The sequence below is a fragment of the Physella acuta genome, unplaced genomic scaffold (genome assembly GCF_028476545.2).
Source record: "Physella acuta isolate Inbredline_101_S28 unplaced genomic scaffold, ASM2847654v3 ptg000258l, whole genome shotgun sequence".
Lineage (NCBI taxonomy): Eukaryota > Metazoa > Mollusca > Gastropoda > Physidae > Physella > Physella acuta.
In genome coordinates this window covers 601,489-626,078 of record NW_026731777.1, presented here as the reverse complement: position 1 = coordinate 626,078, position 24,590 = coordinate 601,489, and the positions used below count along the sequence as shown (strand labels likewise).

The 24,590-nt window shown below is 38.8% G+C and overlaps 2 protein-coding genes and 2 long non-coding RNA genes across 4 annotated transcripts; 2 read left to right on the top strand and 2 right to left on the bottom strand.

The window, feature by feature from the left end:
- Nucleotides 1-1,648: 1,648 nt before the first annotated feature.
- Nucleotides 1,649-5,384, bottom strand: LOC131938852 (uncharacterized). The gene is made up of 4 exons (XM_059297076.1): nt 5,171-5,384; nt 3,914-4,009; nt 3,032-3,110; nt 1,649-2,324 (listed from the first exon to the last, which is right to left on the bottom strand). The coding sequence occupies exons 1-4, from the start codon at nt 5,382-5,384 to the stop codon at nt 1,649-1,651; spliced, it is 1,065 nt and encodes a 354-aa protein (XP_059153059.1).
- A 910-nt stretch (nt 5,385-6,294) lies between these two features.
- Nucleotides 6,295-7,471, bottom strand: LOC131938872 (uncharacterized). Its single transcript, XR_009386369.1, has 3 exons — nt 7,424-7,471; nt 7,018-7,093; nt 6,295-6,398 (listed from the first exon to the last, which is right to left on the bottom strand). It is a non-coding gene; the product is annotated as an uncharacterized LOC131938872 (long non-coding RNA).
- Nucleotides 7,472-10,728: 3,257 nt separating this feature from the next.
- Nucleotides 10,729-13,630, top strand: LOC131938873 (uncharacterized). Its single transcript, XR_009386370.1, has 3 exons — nt 10,729-10,814; nt 12,599-12,697; nt 13,575-13,630. It is a non-coding gene; the product is annotated as an uncharacterized LOC131938873 (long non-coding RNA).
- Nucleotides 13,631-18,803: 5,173 nt separating this feature from the next.
- Nucleotides 18,804-20,536, top strand: LOC131938851 (GTPase IMAP family member 4-like). Its single transcript, XM_059297075.1, has one exon. It carries the CDS (start codon nt 18,804-18,806, stop codon nt 20,157-20,159), a length of 1,356 nt encoding a protein of 451 aa, XP_059153058.1. The 3' UTR covers nt 20,160-20,536.
- Nucleotides 20,537-24,590: the final 4,054 nt, after the last annotated feature.

Here is a 24,590-nt window from a genome sequence, read left to right as displayed (position 1 = left end):
CATGTGATGTTAAATGTGTATCACCATGTGATGTTAAACGTGTATCACCGTGTGATGTTAAACGTGTATCACCGTGTGATGTTAAATGTGTATCACCGTGTGATCTTAAATGTGTATCACCGTGTGATGTTAAACGTGTATCACCATGTGATGTTAAACGTGTATCACCGTGTGATGTTAAACGTGTATCACCGTGTGATGTTAAATGTGTATCACCGTGTGATCTTAAATGTGTATCACCGTGTGATCTTAAATGTGTATCACCGTGTGATGTTAAATGTGTATCACCATGTAATGTTAAATGTGTATCACCATGTAATGTTAAATGTGTATCACCATGTAATGTTAAATGTGTATCACCATGTGATGTTAAATGTGTATCACCATGTAATGTTAAATGTGTATCACCATGTAATGTTAAATGTGTATCACCATGTAATGTTAAATGTGTATCAACATGTAATGTTAAATGTGTATCACCATGTAATGTTAAATGTGTATCACCGTGTGATGTTAAATGTGTATCACTGTGTGATGTTGTTAAATGTGTATCACCATGTGTTGTTAAATGTGTATCACCGTGTGATGTTAAATGTGTATCACCGTGTGATGCTAAATGTGTATCACCATGTGATGTTAAATGTGTATCACCATGTAATGTTAAATGTGTATCACCATGTAATGTTAAATGTGTATCACCATGTAATGTTAAATGTGTATCACCATGTAATGTTAAATGTGTATCACCATGTAATGTTAAATGTGTATCACCATGTAATGTTAAATGTGTATCACCGTGTGATGTTAAATGTGTATCACTGTGTGATGTTAAATGTGTATCACCATGTGTTGTTAAATGTGTATCACCGTGTGATGTTAAATGTGTATCACCGTGTGATGCTAAATGTGTATCACCATGTGATGTTAAATGTGTATCACCGTGTGATGTTAAATGTGTATCACCGTGCGATGTTAAATGTGTATCACTATGTGATGTTAAATGTGTATCACCGTGTGATGTTAAATGTGTATCACCGTGTGGTGTTAAATGTGTATCACCGTGTGATGTTAAATGTGTATCACCGTGTGATGTTAAATGTGTATTACTGTGTGGTAATCGATTAATTTCTTCTAGTTGTAATGTCCTGTCCTCATTTATAGACATTCCCAAACAAAACATGCTATAGTGTGTATGTCCCCGTCCACCTGGGGTAAGTTCTAAACCATCTGGGACACGTTGTTTGTATTGGCGTAATACTAGACATTTCTGAGAAGTTATGTCAAAGTGTGGATATAATATAGGTACCCATTAAAGCTGGGTGACATGAGCTAGGTATCTTTGTAGATATTACTGAATTAGTAATAAAACAGATAGTGTTGTAGATATTACTGAATTAGTAATAAAACAGATAGTGTTGTAGATACTACTCAATTAGTAGTAAAACAGATAGTGTTGTAGATATTACTCAATTATTAATAAAACAGATAGTGTTGTAGATACTACTCAATTAGTAGTAAAACAGACAGTGTTGTAGATACTACTCAATAAGTAATACAACAGATAGTGTTGGTGATACTACTCATTGTAGACAAATCTAAGTAAATCAAAAGATCAAGAGTATTGAATATGTGACTTGTCAAATAGGGCCTAGCTACGTTTTTGGTAAATAATGCCTAGAGTCAGATTAGGAGACTTAGATCCTTTTGTGGCCGAAGCATTTGTGGAGGATGACTTGGGTTTGATTTGGGCAGCCATCTTGGTGTCTGTATCTTTTCCACCAGACACGTTAGTGGACGGAACCTCGGACACGGATTTAGGAGACGGCTGGTTGGGGGTGGAGGCCAGGGAGTTGTATTTGATGGACTCCTTAACGTAGGAAGCGGTTTCACTCCACATAGACGGTGTGACGTCAGCCGCGTCTTTGCCGTCCACTTGAGTCGAAGATCCGGCAGTTTGCTGGAGTTGCTTCCGTTTCTTTTTTGCCAGTTTTCTTGCGCGTTTTTTCGCGAGCTTTTTCGCAGATAGTTTCTTTTTACGGGATTCTTTTCCGGTATCTCTTTTAGCTGAAACCTTGGCTTTCTTCTTCGATCTCTTTTTACCTGTCCTTATTGTTTGTCCATCAACTTCAGATATGAAAACGCGAGTAGATTTTTTCCCTTTACGGCCTTTTTTCTTTTTCAAGGAGGTTAACTTTTTGTAGAGATTGGGTGTAGTAAGCACAAGGATTTTCTCCCCTTTCTTGTTTTTATACCTCCAGATGTAGTTCTTTCCCTTGATGGCGGAGACCATGAGCAGGAGGGTCAATCGTGTCGCCTCGTTGTACCTGTGGTCGAGAGAGGGCATTACAACTCAATGGTTTTAGTGGGGGTTTAGTGAACGTTGTAAATGATGGAGTAGAGCGAGACTAGCTTTACAACTCAATGGTTTTAGTGGGGGTTTAGTGAACGTTGTAATTGGTGTAATAGGATATTACTAGCTTTACAACTCATTGGTTTTAGTGGGGGGTTAGTTAAAAGTGTATATTTTACAAACATTAACAATAGCTTTGACATTTAAATGTTTAAAACTATGGTTCTATCCAATCGACCGCACAAAAGGAACAAATTTTATCAACAGAGCTCATTAGTAAAGAGCACCTGGCCATAACAAACAAAACCTGACCACTTGAGTAGGTGTGCGAGATGTGTGTGTCTGTGTGCGAGATATGTGTGTGTATGTGTGTATATGTGCGAGATGTGTGTGTTTGTGTGTGCGAGATGTGTGAGCGTATGTTTATATGTCTGTGTACGAGATATGTGTGTATGTGCGAGATGTGTGTGTCTGTATGCGATATATATATATATATATATATATATGTGTATGTGCGCGATGTGTGTTAGTGTGTGCGAGATGTGTGTGTTTGTGTGTGCGAGATGTGTGAGCGTGTGTTTATATGTCTGTGTGTGAGAGATGTGTGTCTCTGTACGTGATATGTGTGTATGTGTGAGATGTGTGTGCGTGTGTGTGTGAGATGTGTGTGTACCTATTCACCACAGAGCGATGAAGGCCAAGGTTATCAACCCCAACAACAAGACCGTCCACACAGAGGAGATAAACATCATGTTGGACTCTAGAATTACATGGTCAAAACTGGGTGTGTACAGGTGTGTGTTGTACAGCAATCATACTTTATATGACATTACACTTCATGTCATATACATCAGTCACGCTTCATATGACATACATACGTCACACTCCATATGACATACAGCTGTCACACTTCATATGACATCACACTTCATGTCATATACATCAGTCACGCTTCATATGACATACATACGTCACACTCCATATGACATACAGCCGTCATACTTCATATGACATCACACTTCACGTCATATACATCAGTCAGGCTTCATATGACATACATACGTCACACTCCATATGACATACAGCCGTCATACTTCATATGACATCACACTTCATGTCATATACATCAGTCGCGCTTCATATGACATACGCCTGTTACACCACTCACATACACACATATCCCACACACCTAGAATAACACCAGTCATACTCTCCACAAAGTCAACCCACACACTAGTCACATTCTTCTCATAGTTACCCCACACACCTAGACCCACACCATTCACACTCTCCACCAAGTTTTCTCACACACCTAGACACACCAGTCTCAATCTCTACCAAGTTCCCCCACACACCTAGACCCACACCATTCACACTCTCCACCAAGTTTTCTCACACACCTAGACACACCAGTCTCAATCTCTACCAAGTTCCCCCACACACCTAGACCCACACCATTCACACTCTCCACCAAGTTTTCGCACACACCTAGACACACCAGTCTCAATCTCTACCAAGTTCCCCCACACAGCTCCCACACACCGAGACCCACACCTATCTTACCTGGACAAGCCCCGTCCACACGACTCACACAGTCCACCCCACACTTTTTCTCACACATCATCTCACACATGAAGCCATACGTCCACTCCGGGCAGGCTGTTGATTGGTTGTGAAAATTTTTGTTTTCATGTCAAATTTTGGGTTGAACAGAGCTGAACATACATTTCGTATTTAGTAACCTTAACCTAACTATATTTTATATAAACCTTAACCTAACTATATTTTATATAAATCTTAACCTAACTATATTTTATATAAACCTTAACCTAACTATATTTTATATAAACCTTAGCCTAACTATATTTAATATAAATCTAAGCCAAACTATATTTTATATAAACCTAAGCCTAACTATATTTAATATAAACCTAAGCCAAACTATATTTTATATAAACCTAAGCCTAACTATATTTAATATAAACCTAAGCCAAACTATATTTTATATAAACCTAAGCCAAACTATATTTTATATAAACCTAAGCCAAACTATATTTTATATAAACCTAAGCCTAACTATATTTAATATAAATCTAAGCCAAACTATATTTTATATAAACCTAAGCCTAACTATATTTAATATAAACCTAAGCCAAACTATATTTTATATAAACCTTAGCCCAACTATATTTAATATAAACCTAAGCCAAACTATATTTTATATAAACCTAAGCCAAACTATATTTTATATAAACCTAAGCCTAACTATATTTAATATAAACCTAAGCCAAACTATATTTTATATAAACCTTAGCCTAACTATATTTTATATAAACCTTAACCTAACTATATTTTATATAAACCTTAGCTATAAAAGAACAAACAATTTTTTGTTTCATCCAGTTGCGTGTTACAGAAAGAGATATAAATAGACACGATTAGTATTCAGTGTTTCTGTCTGTCATCTCTCAGAAGGCCAAAATCCCCCCCCCCCCCTACCCACCCGGAGCACGTCTACCATCCCCATCACTGGACGAATTAGGAAAAAATATATAGAAAATAATAACAGTGATTCCCCTCTCCCCCCATCTGCCCATCGGAACTTCGAAGTGCCACCCCACCCTCCCCGCTGCGGATTAGCTCAGTTGTTTCATTCTATCGAACTGTGCCATCAGGTTGTATATATAATAAGTGAATGCCAACACAAGGACCATTATAATGGGTGAGCCAACTTCACTCCTAGTAATGTGCGTGGGCGAGAGGTGGGTCTCTCCACCCCACCCCCAATCCCCTCCCCCAAATAACGATAAAAAAAGTTACGTGTGTTGCAGGCCAGACGAGGGTCCCTCCACCCAGGCAAACACTCAGCACACGAGCCGTTGACTGGATGACAGTTGCTGACACAGTTGTCGCACCTGAAGGCACACTGGTAACCATAGCGACGCCTGGTACAGTTTGGTAATAACAGAGTTGTAAATGCTTCTTGACACGTTGGAAGAATTGCATGATCTAGATACTTTTGTTTAGCCGTCATGGTAACATTTATGTAATGCTACTTATAAATATATCAACTCCACCAATCCCTTAGAACTTACTTTGGCCACACTCCACCAATCCCTTACAACTTATTTTGGCCACACTCCACCAATCCCTTAAAACTTACTTTGGTCACACTCCACCAATCCATAAAAACTTACTTTGGCCACACTCCACCAATCCATAAAAACTTACTTTGGCCACACTCCACCAATCCCTTACAACTTACTTTGGCCACACTCCACCAATCTCTTACAACTTATTTTGGCCACACTCCACCAATCCCTTACAACTTATTTTGGCCACACTCCACCAATCCCTTACAACTTATTTTGGCCACACTCCACCAATCCCTTAAAACTTATTTTGGCCACACTCCACCAATCCCTTAAAACTTACTTTGGCCACACTCCACCAATCCCTTACAACTTATTTTGGCCACACTCCACCAATCCCTTAAAACTTACTTTGGTCACACTCCACCAATCCATAAAAACTTACTTTGGCCACACTCCACCAATCCCTTACAACTTACTTTGGCCACACTCCACCAATCTCTTACAACTTACTTTGGCCACACTCCACCAATCTCTTACAACTTACTTTGGCCACACTCCACCAATCCCTTACAACTTACTTTGGCCACACTCCACCAATCTCTTACAACTTACTTTGGTCACACTTCACCAATCCCTTACAACTTACTTTGGCCACACTCCACCAATCCCTTACAACTTACTTTGGCCACACTGCACCAATCCCTTCAACTTACTTTGGTCACACTCTCACCAATCCCTTCAACTTACTTTGGCCACACTCCACCAATCCCTTCAACTTACTTTGGCCACACTCTCACCAATCCCTTACAACTTACTTTGACCACACTCCACCAATCCCTTACAACTTACTTTGGCCACACTCCACCAATCCCTTACAACTGCTGTTATTTTTCCTGACAAAATATCCTTCACACGTTTTGCCCATATATCTAGGATTAGGGTTGTTACACGACCTGCAATAATGGAGAACTGTTACAAGAACTGAAAATAATGGAGAATTGTTACAAGAGCTAAAACTAAAACAAATGGAAAATTGTTACAATAGCTGAAAAAAATGGAGAACGATTACAAGAACTAAAACAAATGGAGGATTGTTACAAGAACTGACAAAAATGGAGAATTGTTAAAAGAACTGAAAAAAATGGAGAATTGTTACAAGAACTGAAAAATAATGGAGAATTGTTACCCAAACTGACAAAAATGGAGAATTGTTACACAAACTGACAAAAATGGAGAATTGTTACACAAACTGACAAAAATGGAGAATTGTTACAAGAACTAAAACAAATGGAGAATTGTTACAATAGCTGAAACAAATTTTTGATTGTTACAAGAGGTAAAGTAATATCTCCATACAAAGTGGCTTTTTATGTGGCAAAAATATGTAAACCATTTTTCTTACTTAGGACCAAGTTTTTTTGTAAAAAAAAAAAATTTTTAAATTTATTTATCATTAATGGTGAATTTGGTGGCAGAGTACTTTAGTGGATATATATGCTCATATGTATGCATCATGAAAAAACACACCTGAATCACGTGCACAAAACACACCTGAATCACGTGACATGTTACCTGTAAGAGATGAAGGTCGACGTCCCACACGACCCCTCACACTCCCACTCGTCCCACTCCGACCAATGGCCGTCCACTGGAATAGATTGGCCGTCTAGTGACGTCACAGAAGACATGCACAGGACAGGCTAAACTAAACACACGATTCACACCCAACAGCCATTCGTATCGAGTGTTACATAGGTGACAGCTAACCATGACGATTGTTTACATTGCTAACGGTCACATTGCAGCACAATGTTATACGTAAACAGTCATTAAGGGCTACATCGACAACAACCAATCATATCGACTGTCAGATCGACAACAACCAATCATATCGACTGAAACATTGCTAAAGTATCCAATCACACCTAGAGTAACATTAAATCTAAAAGTCAAATCGAATGAAGCAACACCAACCAACCAAACAAATCATCAACGACATCTTCGTCAATGAGGCCATCATTGTCATCATCTGTGGAGACAAAGCAGCATCAACCGTAGACATGTACCAGCAACATCAACCTTAGACATGTACCAGCAACATCAACTGTAGACATGTACCAACAACATCAACCGTAGACATGTACCAGCAACATCAACCGTAGACATGTACCAGCAACATCAACCGTAGACATGTACCAGCTACATCAATTTTAGACATGTACCAGCAACATCAACCGTAGACATGTACCAGCAACATCAACTGTAGACATGTACCAGCAACATCAACTGTAGACATGTACCAACAACATCAACCGTAGACATGTACCAGCAACATCAACCGTAGACATGTACCAGCAACATCAACCGTAGACATGTATCAGCAGCTACATTGCTTTTATTCTCTTGCTCACAAGCACTGAACGCATCAAACCTGACAAGTTGTTCCACAACACAAGATCAAACCTGACTAGTTGATACACAACACAAGATCAAACCTGACAAGTTGATACACAACACAAGATCCAACCTGACTAGGTGATACACAACACAAGATCAAACCTGACAAGTTGTTCCACAACACAAGATCAAACCTGACTAGTTGTTCCACAACACGAGATCAAACCTGACTAGTTGTTTCACAACACAAGATCAAACCTGACTAGTTGTTTCACAACACAAGATCAAACCTGACTAGGTGATACACAAGATCAAACCTGACTAGTTGCTACACAACACAAGATCAAACCTGACTAGTTGATACACAAACTGGAAAGAAGATGGGGAGTCAGGAAAGCTGCAACCTTCTGGTAAAATCAGCCAGCTTCTGTTGTTCTCCTTGTGGATTGTTTGAACTGATTGACTGAGTGCTAGGCACTCTCTTATGTGTTAGTGTTTTTTTTTACCTCGTGAATTAAAAGATCAACTGGCGTGCACAAGAAGTTTTGTTGCTAAGCGTATTGTAGCTATAAATTAGATCAACAATGACACATTGCTGTAGAGTTCTTTTAAAATGATTTGCTATGTTTGTTTTCTATCACGCTTTACACAAACATCATGGATCCTGGACTGTGAGCTCAAAGCGGGACCGAACTAGAATAGCCTATAAGTTAAGATTGCATACCATGTTTATGGTTAAGATTGCGCACCATGGTTTTAAAGAGTAAGCGCAGTACGCGATAATAAACGACTGTATTTACACCATTTTATCTACTAACAACATTTTAAAATGTGTCATTGTTGATCAAATTTGTAGCTACAATACGCTTAGCAACAAAACTTCTTGTGCACAGAAGCTAGCTGATTTTACCAGAAGGTTGCAGCTTTCCTGACTCCCCATCTTCTGTACAGTCAACTAGTCAGGTTTGATCTTGTGTTGTGTATCAACTAGTCAGGTTTGATCTTGTGTTGTGTATCAACTAGTCAGGTTTGATCTTGTGTTGTGTATCAACCTGTCAGGTTTGATCTTGTGTTGTGTATCAACTAGTCAGGTTTGATCTTGTGTTGTGTATCAACTAGTCAGGTTTGATCTTGTGTTGTGTATCAACTAGTCAGGTTTGATCTTGTGTTGTGTATCTACTAGTCAGGTTTGATCTTGTGTTGTGTATCAACTAGTCAGGTTTGATCTTGTGTTGTGTATCAACTAGTCAGGTTTGATCTTGTGTTGTGTATCAACTAGTCAGGTTTGATCTTGTGTTGTGTATCAACTAGTCAGGTTTGATCTTGTGTTGTGTATCAACTTGTCAGGTTTGATCTTGTGTATCACCTAGTCAGGTTTGATCTTGTGTTGTGTATCAACTAGTCAGGTTTGATCTTGTGTTGTGTATCAACTATTCAGGTTTGATCTTGTGTTGTGTATCAACTAGTCAGGTTTGATCTTGTGTTGTGTATCAACTAGTCAGGTTTGATCTTGTGTTGTGTATCAACTAGTCAGGTTTGATCTTGTGTTGTGTATCACCTAGTCAGGTTTGATCTTGTGTTGTGTATCAACTAGTCAGGTTTGATCTTGTGTTGTGTATCTACTAGTCAGGTTGATCTTGTGTTGTGTATCAACTAGTCAGGTTTGATCTTGTGTTGTGTATCTACTAGTCAGGTTGATCTTGTGTTGTGTATCAACTAGTCAGGTTTGATCTTGTGTTGTGTATCAACTAGTCAGGTTTGATCTTGTGTTGTGAAACAACTAGTCAGGTTTGATCTTGTGTTGTGAAACAACTAGTCAGGTTTGATCTTGTGTATCAACTAGTCAGGTTTGATCTTGTGTATCAACTAGTCAGGTTTGATCTTGTGTATCAACTAGTCAGGTTTGATCTTGTGTTGTGTATCAACTAGTCAGGTTTGATCTTGTGTTGTGTATTATAATTATGACATATAGATCTAGATCTATTTAAATTTATGAAACTCAATCGTCCAGAAGTTTACTTGGTAATAAAATACATATTTACTTTTACAAACAATATTTAATATTTAACATCGGCAGATTTTTAATAGTTCATGTACCATGTATATCTAATTCAGACATGTTCCAAACGTTCTAAAATATTCATTAACACATTCCATCTAATTCTAATCACTATAGGAATGTGTTTGAAACGATAGGAAACAACTGCAGTTAATTTTTTACGCTCAGAGCGGTGGATGCTAATGTTAGAGACGCTGGATTGTTAAGCTACACACGACAGTGTTGTGACGAAAATATTACAACTTTTTTATTCTTGGGTGTGCGAAACATCAAAAGTAATACATTAGTCCACTTAAAGTTTTTTAAACAAATACATCATGTTATGTTCATTAGATGCTGAAATGGGCTCTAAAGCTTCGAAAAGCAAACGTGACGAACCGACTAATCTTGAACCTGGTCAATCAGGTATAGAATAATTTATACCATAATCTTTTTTAATTAAGTACTACTGATTATCATGTACGTAATTTGTCCTCGTCAGTCCCTGTGGAGTAAAGGGCTGCAACAAATCTCCGCCATTCCACTCTGTCCTGGGCGAGCAACTTCAATTCATGCCAGGTCTTGCCAATAGCCTGCACTTCTTCCATCTCTCTCCTCTAAGCTCCCACTTTATCATTTAATTGCTTCTTATCAAGAGACCACATCAGGCTCTTAGACGTCAGTGATCATCCGTTTATATATATATATATATATATATATATATATATATATATATATATATATATATATATATATATATATGTATATATATATATGTATGTATATATATATACTTGTGTTATAAAAGATGTTAGTACTGTGATCTTAAACACGATAGTTTTACTTTAAGGATACAAACGTACCCCACACCAGTGGTTCCCGAACAGAGCAGTATCGCTACCTGAGGATGGGAGTGTTTGCGTTGGTGTTTCAGGTTGGTGTTTGGGTTGGTGTTTCAGGTTGGTGTTTGGGTTGGTGTTTGGGTTGGTGTTTGGGTTGGTGTTTCAGGTTGGTGTTTGGGTTGGTGTTTTAGGTTGGTGTTTGGGTTGGTGTTTGGGTTGGTGTTTGGGTTGGTGTTTCAGGTTGGTGTTTGGGTTGGTGTTTCAGGTTGGTGTTTGGGTTGGTGTTTGGGTTGGTGTTTGGGTTGGTGTTTCGGTTGGTGTTTGGGTTGGTGTTTCAGGTTGGTGTTTGGGTTGGTGTTTCAGGTTGGTGTTAGGGTTGGTGTTAGGGAATTATATTCAGATGTCTGTTAAAGTTGTATGGGGAAGTAGGCAACATAAAACAGGGACGTACACTAGAGCATGCTCTTGGCGTGGTGATAATCTCCATATGGCCGTACACATGGAACAGATTTTAGATTATACTAGCTGTGATTGCTGTAGCTGTGATTGCTGTAGATCTGATGGCTGTAGCTGTGATTTCTGTAGCTGTGATTGCTGTTGTTGTGATTAATGTAGCTATGATTTATGTAGCTGTAAATGATGTAGATGTTTTTACTGTATCTATGTTATATGCAGCTTTTATTATTTTAGCTGTGGTTGATATAGAGTTAATTGCTGTAGCTGTGATTGATGTAGCTGTGATATATTAAACTGTGACTACTCTAGCTGTTATCGATGTAGCTCTCATTGTTGTAGCTGTCATTGATGTAGCTGTAATTGATGTAGCTGTCATTGATGTAGCTGTCATTGATTTAGCTGTCATTCATGTAGCTGTCATTGATGTAGCTGTCATTGATGTAGCTGTAATTGATGTAGCTGTAATTGGTGTAGCTGTCATTGATTTAGCTGTCATTCATGTAGCTGTCATTGATGTAGCTGTAATTGATGTAGCTATCATTAATGTAGCTCTGTAAGTCACGAATCTGAGTGCGGCAAGCAGCCTAGAAAATCTTGCAAAATATTTTCCCCATCTAAATTTACACGAATGGGAGTGAGGTAAAGCATAGATTGACATTTTGAGATGTTCACAACATTAGAAGAAATCAATCTAATCAATTTCCTTCTTTTTAGCGCAATTTCCATTCTGTAAATTGCGTTTATAAACCCGTCATTTCTGGATGGATGTATGAATGATTGTGCGTACGCAGCTTTAAGTCGTATCTCCTCCTCAACGAAGCAATATCGAGGACCAGTTCCAAAGCAATTATGTTAAGCAAGTTACGAGGATGAACATAGGCCATAAAAATTCCGGGTTTCTTTCGTGGATTTCCCGGAAAAGCCAAAAAAACTTAAAAAAATGCATTTTTTTTGCCCATATCTCGGCAACCAGACCACTTAGCGACTTGAAACATGTACCAATCGATTTCTGCCATAATTTAGAACAATATTGCCGAAGAAAGTTTTCAAAAATATCCTTTCGTTCGGTCACAAAATAATTTTTTGAATTAATTAAAATTTTGACCGAATTAGTAGGCATTTTTATTCAACCACAACACACGCGTCATCACGTTCAATAGCTGCGCCATCAAGTTCAATGGCTGCGACATCACGTTCGGTAGCTAGGCGCGCAATGGTTTTTAGTCATGTAACTCTATTGTAAATAAAACATGTAAATAATGAAAATAAAAATTAATAAAAAACATTTTAATAACTAACCAATGGTTTTACCAACCCTGCTCTTGATTTACGTCACGACAGAGCTATTTTTAGATAACATAAGGAAATTGCGCTTAAATGTCACTAGACTTTTTAATTAACTTGTTTTCTTTCCTTGTAGAAACGAAAGGTGTATCAGATGAGCTTAAAACTTCATTGGACCGGATTCTCGACCTAAACGATGTCTCATCAAATGATAGCTTATTCAAGTACCTCTGGGGTAGGGTTTAAATATTTGATTAAACTCTTTTACATTTCACACTTTTTTTCTACTCATATTAATCAAGAGAGGACAAAATTTCCACCTTAATTTTTGTTGCATCTTTAAATATCGTCTAACTCCTGTTTTAAAAATAATGTTCACTAATATTAAAATAAATGTGGTTATACAAACTTGAGGTATAGCTTGTGGGATGAGTTGGTCTTCGTTTACTTCCATAAACACAAACACACACACATATATATATATATATATATATATATATATATATATATATATATATATATATATATATATATATAAAGCAATGTATGTATATATATAAAGCAATGTATGTGTGTGTGTTTGACCTTTATGCATTATTAAACGAAGACATGATTTGTTTTTCTCAATATACGGTATATAAAAATAAAAGTCGATTTCGGTTTGACACCGTTCACCAGATCACTATCAAACTTTGGGAAGTTGACGAGATTTGTTTGAAATTTAAATTTTTGTTCGACAAAAATTATGAAAGTTTACATCGATGTTGATTGTACTATAATTAATGCTATAATAGTGATTTTGAGCGCAATTTCATTTTCCATTGCAACAATCTTTTTTCCCATGGAACGTAAGAAGCAAATAGTATATTTCAAATAACTAAAATTTTTAAATAATGACTAATAATTGAGTTTTTAAAGTATATTTTTTTATATCCTAATGTTTTCTTTATTTACATTTGTGTTATATATATATATATATATATATATATATATATATATATATATATATATATATATATATATATATATATATATATATATATATATATGTATGTACATATTTACATATAAACATATATACAATAATAATGCCCCTTCTTCCACATACATAGATGGCTCCAATATAAATACTAGCAGAGGACGTACTGTGAGCCACCGAAAGTCGAGGGTAAGTCTGTATAAGAGTTCGTATTATAGAATTTATTTTGATGGTTTGTTTAGTAGCATGTAAGGTGATATGCATGCATTACATTTAAATATGGTACGAGAGGCTCAAATATTATTTGACAGGATTTTTAGTAAATCTAGTAACTTAATTACAAACCCTTTTTAATTCTGCGATTTCGTAACTTTCCATATACATTCATCCCTGGTGACACTGAAATAATTTCACATGTTGAGTCTATTAGACATTAGATTAGTCATTATATATCTCATTAATTATCCCTAACGAATATGAAGGGGGAGGTGGAAGGATTATAAACTATCAACTGCTTGACAACGATGAACTGGTTAGTTTTTTGCTTGAGATGCACCCACGGACAAATAATGTGTAGATAACTGTCTTTTAGAGATCGCAAGTTACTGATCATGTTTTAAAACTATTATCTACGGAGATACAAATTTTGCTGGAGTGAAAACATTGTTCTATTCCTATTTGCTGCCACTAAATGTTTTTACTGAACAAATATGAGAGGAAACTACTTATTCTACTATAACATTTCAAAATTTAGTTTTATAATTTTAATTTTTAAAAAAGCAAATTTTTTAAAAGTTGGTTTTTCGCTCGATCTGAAACTTGCGCTGTTGTTTTTAACCAAGAATTTCCGAAATAGCTGCCATGTGAACATATTAAGTAGTGATAGATTTTTGTTATATTGATTGTGATAGTTCACCCCCCCCCCCCCTCACCTACATATTGAAATATACTTAAATTTAGTTTTGGCTATAATTTTTTTCCCTTCCATTGTCTACATTATAATATTGCTTTTTAGCAGGATTTCTTTATTTTTATTTTTTAAAACTTATATAATTCTGCATTGCAAATTGAAATGTCATGTCATTTTATGTTTATTTTAAGACAAAATTAAAATCTTTATTTTAGTCAATTAGGCCTTTTGTTGAGTTCAATTTAAATAGTCCACGCACCACTTTAATATAGCTATAATATTGTAAATAAAACGTTGCCAATATTACCCTGAACTTTAGTATAGCTATAATATAGTAAATAAAACGTTGCCAAAATGTATTACCCTGAACTTTAAACGACGATCATTTCTTCTCAACCGCTTCAAGCTATTGCTTCCTTCATTAGTACTTCGGACTCCCTTGTTTTGGGTTAGTGGTGGACCTTGGTCAGTAGACGACCTACTAGGTGGACCTTGGTCAGTAGACGACCTACTGGGTGGACCTTGGTCAGTAGACGACCTACTGGGTGGACCTTGGTCAGTAGACGACCTACTAGGTGGACCTTGGTCAGTAGACGACCTACTGGGTGGACCTTGGTCAGTAGACGACCTACTGGGTGGACCTTGGTCAGTAGACTGGGTGGACCTTGGTCAGTAGACGACCTACTGGGTGGACCTTGGTCAGTAGACGACCTACTGGGTGGACCTTGGTCAGTAGACGACCTACTGTGTGGACTTTGGTCAGTAGACTGGGTGGACCTTGGTCAGTAGACGACCTACTGGGTGGACCTTGGTCAGTAGACTGGGTGGACCTTGGTCAGTAGACGACCGACTGGGTGGTTCTTGGTCAGTAGACGACCTACTGGGTGGACCTTGGTCAGTAGACGACCTACTAGATGGACCTTGGTCAGTAGACGACCTACTGGGTGGACCTTGGTCAGTAGACTGGGTGGACCTTGGTCAGTAGACGACCTACTGGTTGGACCTTGGTCAGTAGACGACCTACTGGGTGGACCTTGGTCAGTAGACTGGGTGGACCTTGGACAGTAGACGACCTACTGGGTGGACCTTGGTCAGTAGACTGGGTGGATCTTGGTCAGTAGACTGGGTGGACCTTGGTCAGTAGACGACCTACTGGGTCGACCTTGGTCAGTAGACGACCTACTGGGTGGACCTTGGTCAGTAGACTGGGTGGATCTTGGTCAGTAGACGACCTACTGGGTGGACCTTGGTCAGTAGACTGGGTGGATCTTGGTCAGTAGACGACCTACTGGGTGGACCTTGGTCAGTAGACGACCTACTGGGTGGACCTTGGTCAGTAGACGACCTACTGGGTGAACCTTGGTCAGTAGATGACCTACTGGGTGGACCTTGGTCAGTAGACGACCTACTGGGTGGACCTTGGTCAGTAGACTACCTACTGGTTGGACCTTGGTCAGTAGACTGGGTGGACCTTGGTCAGTAGACTGGGTGGACCATGGTCAGTAGACGACCTACTGGGTGGACCTTGGTCAGTAGACCTACTTGGTGGACCTTGGTCAGTAGACGACCTACTGGGTGGACCTTGGTCAGTAGACGACCTACTGGGTGGACCTTGGTCAGTAGACTTGGTGGACCTTGGTCAGTAGATGACCTACTGGGTGGACCTTGGTCAGTATACTGGGTGGACCTTGGTCAGTAGACTGGGTGGACCTTGGTCAGTAGACGACCTACTGGGTGGACCTTGGCCAGTAGACGACCTACTGGGTGGACCTTGGTCAGTAGACGACCTACTGGATGGACCTTGGTCAGTAGACGACCTACTGGGTGGACCTTGGTCAGTAGACGACCTACTCGGTGAACCTTGGTCAGTAGACTGGGTGGACCTTGGTCAGTAGACGACCTACTGGGTGGACCTTGGTCAGTAGACGACCTACTGGGTGGACCTTGGTCAGTAGACGACCTTCTGGGTGAACCTTGGTCAATAGACGAACTAATGGGTGGACCTTGGTCAGTAGACGACCTACTGGGTGGACCTTGGTCAGTAGACTTGGTGGACCTTGGTCAGTAGATGACCTACTGGGTGGACCTTGGTCAGTAGACGACCTACTGGGTGGACCTTGGTCAGTAGACTGGGTGGACCTTGGTCAGTAGACGACCTACTGGGTGGACCTTGGTCAGTAGACGACCTACTGGGTGGACCTTGGTCAGTAGACTGGGTGGACCTTGGTCAGTAGACTGGGTGGACCTTGGTCAGTAGATGACCTACTGGGTAGACCTTGGTCAGTAGACGACCTACTAGGTGGACCTTGGTCAGTAGACTACCTACTGGGTGGACCTTGGTCAGTAGACCTACTGGGTGGACATTGGTCAGTAGACTGGGTGGACCTTGGTCAGTAGACGACCTACTGGGTGGACCTTGGTCAGTAGACCTACTGGGTGGACCTTGGTCAGTAGACTAGGTGGACCTTGGTCAGTAGACGACCTTCTAGGTGGACCTTGGTCAATAGACGAACTAATGGGTGGACCTTGGTCAGTAGACGACCTACTGGGTGGACCTTGGTCAGTAGACTTGGTGGACCTTGGTCAGTAGATGACCTACTGGGTGGACCTTGGTCAGTAGACTGGGTGGACCTTGGTCAGTAGATGACCTACTGGGTAGACCTTGGTCAGTAGACGACCTACTGGGTGGACCTTGGTCAGTAGACTACCTACTGGGTGGACCTTGGTCAGTAGACTGGGTGGACCTTGGTCAGTAGACTGGGTGGACCATGGTCAGTAGACGAACTACTGGGTGGACCTTGGTAAGTAGACCTACTGGGTGGACCTTGGTCAGTAGACGAGCTACTGGGTGGACCTTGGTCAGTAGACGACCTTCTAGGTGGACCTTGGTCAATAGACGACCTACTGGGTGGACCTTGGTCAGTTAACGACCTACTTTCTCGACCCCGTTAACCGAGCATGTGGTTTTCGTTCTACAGCTAGACCATGCCGTTCTTCAGCTAGACCATGCCGTTCTACAGCTAGACCATGCCGTTCTACAGCTAGACCATGCCGTTCTACAGCTAGACCATGCCGTTCTACAGCTAGACCATGCCGTTCTACAGCTAGACCATGCCGTTCTACAGCTAGACCATGCCGTTCTACAGCTAGACCATGCCGTTCTACAGCTAGACCATGCCGTTCTACAGCTAGACCATGCCGTTCTACAGCTAGACCATGCTGTTCTACAGCTAGACCATGCTGTTCTACAGCTAGACCATGCTGTTCTACAGCTAGACCATGCCGTTCTACAGCTAGACCATGCCGTTCTACAGCTAGACCGTGCTGTTCTACAGCTAGACCATGCCGTTCTACAGCTAGACCATGCTGTTCTACAGCTAGACCATGCCGTTCTACAGCTAGACCATGCTGTTCTACAGCTAGACCATGCTGTTCTACAGCTAGACCATGCTGTTCTACAGCTAGACCATTCTGTTCTACAGCTAGACCATGCTGTTCTACAGCTAGACCATGCCGTTCTACAGCTAGACCATGCCGTTCTACAGCTAGACTATGCTGTTCTACAGCTAGACCATGCTGTTCTACAGCTAGACCATGCTGTTCTACAGCTAGACCATGCCGTTCTACAGCTAGACCATGCTGTTCTACAGCTAGACCATGCTGTTCTACAGCTAGACCATGCTGTTCTCCAGAAACGGTCGATGTTGGATTAGATTTAAATAACGTACAATTTTAATAACGTTAAATTTTAATAACGGTAGATTTTAATAACGGTAGATTTTAATAAGTTTAGATTTTAATGACGTTAAATTTTAACAAAGTTGAGACGTTCATTACTTTCAGCATTAATGTCTTTGCATATTAAAATAAATAGTTTATTAAGGATTAATACCAAATTACACAATTTATAGAGGAGGCAGTCTGTAAGATGTAATCATGGGTAATAGATATAGAGGAAGGGGGGAAGGCGGCTGATCTATATGTTAATATATTAACAATTTCTGCAACTAGACTATCTACTACAAATGAGGACTGAATTGGCTTATTTTGATGTGTTCAATAACTTTACTCAAGTCTATGGTTATACAAACCACATTGGATGAGAAAAAACAAAAACATAACTGATTCGTCTATCATTAAAGTCTACCGTTAATACTAAATTATTTCCTTCTTATCTTTGCCTAGCGTTAAAATCAAAATTGATGCTTTTTATCTAATCACCTCCTACCCACCCTCGACATGTCAACTACGTCATTCTGCTCATACTCACACCACACATATTCTATATCAACAAACATATTCAAGTCGATACACTCTAACCCATTATTTATTTCATCCGTAATTATTATGTAGCCGTAATAGCAATTAAGTCATCAATCGACTGTTTAGTGGGAAGTGACACTGTGTATACATTGTTATGTAACATGTTATTATACCAAATGTGTTTGCAACATGAACTTCTTTTTTTCCAAGTGCATACCACCTAAGATTGATTTGCTAATGATTGGGAAAACCGGAAACGGAAAAAGTTCCACTGGAAATAGCATCTTAAGAAAACGGACGTTCCAAAGCGGGTCAACCACGTCTTCGTTAAAACAAAGTTTCTATAGTGGGACAACAGAACACAACGGTCGTCAGTTAAAAGTCGTGGACGGTCTGACATTCTGTGACACCAGGCTGGACAGTGCACGGTCAGTTGAGGAGACAACTGAGTCCGCTAAACTGGCTCTGGCAGCCAATCCTGAAGGATATCACGCTTTTCTTCTTGTGCTTAAATATGGCAAGAGGTTCACTCGAGAAGAACATGCCTCGGTTGATACCTTAAAAAAGGTTTTTGGCGATAATTTCCTAAGAAAATACGGAATCCTTATTATAACTTATGGGGATATTTTCAAGGAAGAACAACGTGGAAAGATTGACAAAAGAACGACCTTCTCCCAATGGTGCGAAAAACAAGACGGCGCCTTTAAAGATTTGCTTGAAGAATGTGACAATAGGGTCATCTTATTCAACAACAGCACTCAGGCCAAACGGGTTAAAGTCAAACAAATTGAAAAATTAATAAAAAATATCGATAAGTTACTTAGCGCTCGCCGCTTTACCAACAAGCGCTTGGAAAGAGTTCAGATCCAAAATCAGATCCAGCCTGCCACGTATTCACCACTTGACTACCCAGATTCTCCACCCAAAGATAAAAGTGAGGAATACGAAAATCTGAGAAAAGAGCTCGAACTTATTAAGAAAAAACAACAAGAAATCGAAGAGAATTTCCAGAAAAAATTTGAAGAAATTGAGCAGAGAATGCAAGACAAAAAAGGCAATTGTCGAGAGACAGCACAGGTATTGGAACATGAGACAGTAGACTTAGTCACACTTTACAAGATGTTGAGTCAAACCAATACTGTCCAGGTCATTCTTGCCAAGATGGAAGAATTATCAGGAGGTTTTCGAGACCTGACTCAAACCTTGGAAACTCGACAAAAACAGGTTTCTGATGAAAGCGCTTTCTCTCGTAGATGTATTGAAGAAATACAACAAAGTCGACAACATAAAGAAGAAATGAAACAGGTCTTCGATAAAGAGCTGAAAAATCAAAGGGATGATTATGAAAATCAGACTGAGGACTTAAAAGGCTATGAGCAACAGCGTAGGGAAATAGAACGCAATCACCAGAAGAGGTTTGAAGATCTGGTGCAACAGAGGCGAGACACAGAGCGCGGACCTCAAAGGATTCCCAGAGTAATGGAACAGGCAGGACAAGCACAGCAAGAAGGGGGAACGTTAGACCTCAAAAATAATCTTTCTTAAAGCCTGAAACCGGTTCATGAAGAACTGAAGCAGGTGGAGAAGGCACAGATAAACTTAAGTCAGCGAATGTCAGGTGACTTAAGTCAGCAAATGTCTTAAGTTCAGGTTAGAATTCCAGTGTTTCTTTAACTGTGTGTCACTAATGAGCTTTGTAAGTCAAAGTTCCGTTACTTTATACAGGTGTTGGCACCATAACGCACGTGTTATTTAGGTGGCGGAGTTGTTTTTCTCATATTCTAATTGCAAAAAGACAAACTTATTTTACTTTTTAAATATTGTAAAGAAAATGTTTTTTTTTCCGAATTCACCATTTAAAAAAAAATCTGTTCTGTTCAGTTCAGTTAATTAATTGACTTAATTAAGCGTATAAAGAAGACAGTCTACACTGTGTTATTAAAAGTATCAAAACCGTTGCAATAAATTTGTATTTCTTTCTTTCCTTCTATTTGGCCTTACAGTGTTTCTTCCAGACTTTTTTCTCCGGGGGGGCACTTGAAATCTTCGGGGGGGGCGGTAAACTTTCTTCGGGGGGGCGGACACTGTTAAAAGTATATATTTTCTATATAAATTATATAAATTTCATTTCGTTCGGGGGGGCGGTAAAAAATTTTCGGGGGGGCTTCGCCCCCCCGAAGAGATGCCTGGAAGAAACTGTGCTTATGGTTGAAATGTTAACACCTGTTTGGTGTTGTACTTTATTCTTTTTAGGTATTACATTAATTCACAGTGGACCCTCGAGCACGGTTATCACTGTCACAATAGTTTACATTTACTTAATTCAAAACTTCGATTTCACAATAATTGTTAATCCTCAGGGTGGATGAAAGAAGGCAGTGATTTAAACTTCAGTTGTCGTGAAAATTTGGGCAAAAGAATTGTGTATGAGAGGATGACTTATTAAAGAACAGAGTTAGCTAAAGAACACTCTTTAGGCTGAATATTAAAATACATTGAACGCTCCACGTATATAATCATTTAATCGAATAACCAATCAATAAAAAATTTTGGCAAACATTACAAAATCGAATTTGTAAATTATAGCCTGTTGGAAATATTACTATAAAATAAATTTTTATAAATATTTTACATTAAGAAACGCTAGAAATTATTTTAAAATAACGTTTTCGTCGGTATCCTTGTACATCCCTGTATGGATACAGACACGATGCTACGAGCTGTGGAATAGACCACCATGCAGGGTTTTGAATAACTTTTACGGTGTTCAAGTATCTGTGTGGCAGGTACACATTAGAGCATCAATAGTCAGGGAGACACGGTGTTCAAGTATCTTTGTGGCAGGTACACATTAGAGCATCAATAGTCAGGGTGACACGGTGTTCAAGTATCTGTGTGGCAGGTACACATTAGAGCATCAATAGTCAGGGTGACACGGTGTTCAAGTATCTGTGTGGCAGGTACACATTAGAGCATCAATAGTCAGGGAGACACGGTGTTCAAGTATCTTTGTGGCAGGTACACATTAGAGCATCAATAGTCAGGGTGACACGGTGTTCAAGTATCTTTGTGGCAGGTACACATTAGAGCATCAATAGTCAGGGTGACACGGTGTTCAAGTATCTTTGTGGCAGGTACACATTAGAGCATCAATAGTCAGGGAGACTCAGGTATCAACGATCAAACCTGACTAGTTGATACATAGCCTAAACACAAGTTCAGAACGGACTAGTTGATACATAGCCTAAACACAAGTTCGGAACTGACTAGTTGATACATAGCCTAAACACAAGTTCAGAACTGACTAGTTGATACATAGCCTAAACACAAGTTCAGAACGGACTAGTTGATACATAACCTAAACACAAGTTCAGAACTGACTAGTTGATACATAGCCTAAACACAAGTTCAGAACGGACTAGTTGATACATAGCCTAAACACAAGTTCAGAACTGACTAGTTGATACATAGCCTAAACACAAGTTCAGAACGGACTAGTTGATACATAGCCTAAACACAAGTTCAGAACGGACTAGTTGATACATAACCTAAACACAAGTTCAGAACTGACTAGTTGATACATAGACTAAACACAAGTTAAGAACTGACTAGTTGATACATAGCCTAAACACAAGTTCAAAACTGACTAGTTGATACATAGCCTAAACACAAGTTCAGAACTGACTAGTTGATACATAGCCTAAACACAAGTTCAGAACGGACTAGTTGATACATAACCTAAACACAAGTTCAGAACTGACTAGTTGATACATAGACTAAACACAAGTTCAGAACTGACTAGTTGATACATAGCCTAAACACAAGTTCAGAACGGACTAGTTGATACATAGCCTAAACACAAGTTCAGAACTGACTAGTTGATACATAGCCTAAACACAAGTTCAGAACTGACTAGTTGATACATAACCTAAGCACAAGTTCAGAACTGACTAGTTGATACATAGCCTAAACACAAGTTCAGAACTGACTAGTTGATACATAGCCTAAACACAAGTTCAGAACTGACTAGTTGATACATAGCCTAAACACAAGTTCAGAACGGACTAGTTGATACATAACCTAAACACAAGTTCAGAACTGACTAGTTGATACACAGACTCGGTGGGGAGTCAGGGCGAAACGTTACAACAATCTTAATAAAACCAAATAAATCACCAGATGTAATATGTGTTAGATCCAAGTAAATTGCTACAATAGTTGTGTAAGTAAAGCCACCATGAAAACTGTGTGTGGGACTCTGAACATTATACCATCAGTGGCGGAACTAGAAAAAAAGGGCCACCCCGCAAAAAGAATTTTTAGCCCCCCCCCTATATATATATATATATATATATTTATATATATATATATATATATATATATATATATATATATATATATATATATATATATATATATATATATATATATATAAAACACAAAATACGAACATAGGATACTCATTGCAGGCCTGTTCGGGTTTTAATTTTAAAAAAAAGTTTTTTTTTAATTAAAACAAATTACAACAACATGTCATGTGTGTAAGTGCATTAGTGTGTTCTGTGAAAATCGGTTTTATTCTATCTCTGCTATAAGACCTCATTACCTCTAGTTGGTCAAAAGAATATAAACCATGAAAGCTTTGTATAAGTAATGGTGTCGTGTTATGTTTATGTTTATTTTTTTGTTATTTATATTATTAATATTAATTACATTTCCTTTTTATACAGTGTCATTCTTTAAGTACTTTATAAAAAAATGATAATTCAGAGAAATAATTGCTTTTAAATTTGTTTAGTACAAATCTATTACAAGGAGCTTATGAGCACCCCTATTTGACTATTTAAAAAAGGGAAATAAGTAATGGAAGTGGCGTAAACGTTTGCTTATCTTTGATAAGTTTGATTGTAGGAGAAAGAGGACGGCTTTCAGAGTTGTTTAAAAACAAAGGTAAAGAGAATATACAAGAGCGTGGGGTGGTGTCTATAGAATAAAGATAATACAACCGCAGCTACGGTTATCTTTTTTACAAAACAACCATCAAGTCAAAAATGCACGAAAATTAATTTTTTTAACTATAAAAAATTGATTATGGTCGGCTGTGGGCCCCTAAATGGCGTGCCCCCCCCCCCCCCCCCCCCCCGCATTGCGGGGTCTGGCGGCACTGTAGTTCCGCCCCTGTATACCATGGAATTTTAAAATTACGCCACGCATGCGTGTTAAAAAATTCACTTGGCTATGTTAGGCCAATCAACCATGGCCTATATAACCGCTTATATTGTTGCTGTGGTGGTATTGGTTAAATCTGTCATTATCGTTTTTGACATCTCAGCGTCCTGACATCAGATGAAAATTGTTCCAAAAGTCTAACTTTGCCAAGTGTCGTCTCTATAGGTGGGTTCTAGATCTAGCTCTAAATGAATTCCACTCCACAAAACAGCTAAAGTGTTACTGGTAGTTTGAGCTGGTAAACAATCGGCCAAGAAATAAAATAATATATGTGTGACTTCGCACCATGATTAGAAAAGCTAGCACAGTTTTGACTACTATCATTGTTATCAACTGCAAATGAACGGATGTGTACTTCGTTTCGTTTTAAAGAACGCCATTTATTACTTACCTTCTTTTTAATTACAGGTTTTCAAAGTGGAAACTGCAGGTTTAAGTGGTGAATATAACGCTTGAATGTTTACTATTTATTTAGCATAGTTGGATGTTTAAATATATTATTGAAATATGTACTAGCACGTCTTTATAAGTATTTAGCGCCGTAAGCCGAACGCACTTTAATTAATTTTATTTTAATCTAATGGTTAAATCTAGTGGGTTAATCTAATCCGATCTAGTTAAAATGAGAGGCACCAACCACAGTCAGAACGATCTAGATCTAGACTATATAATATCAACAGAGTAGTGATTTCGTTGCTTCTGTTAGTTTCTCTTTTCGTATATTAAGAAATGGAACATTGCTGTGTT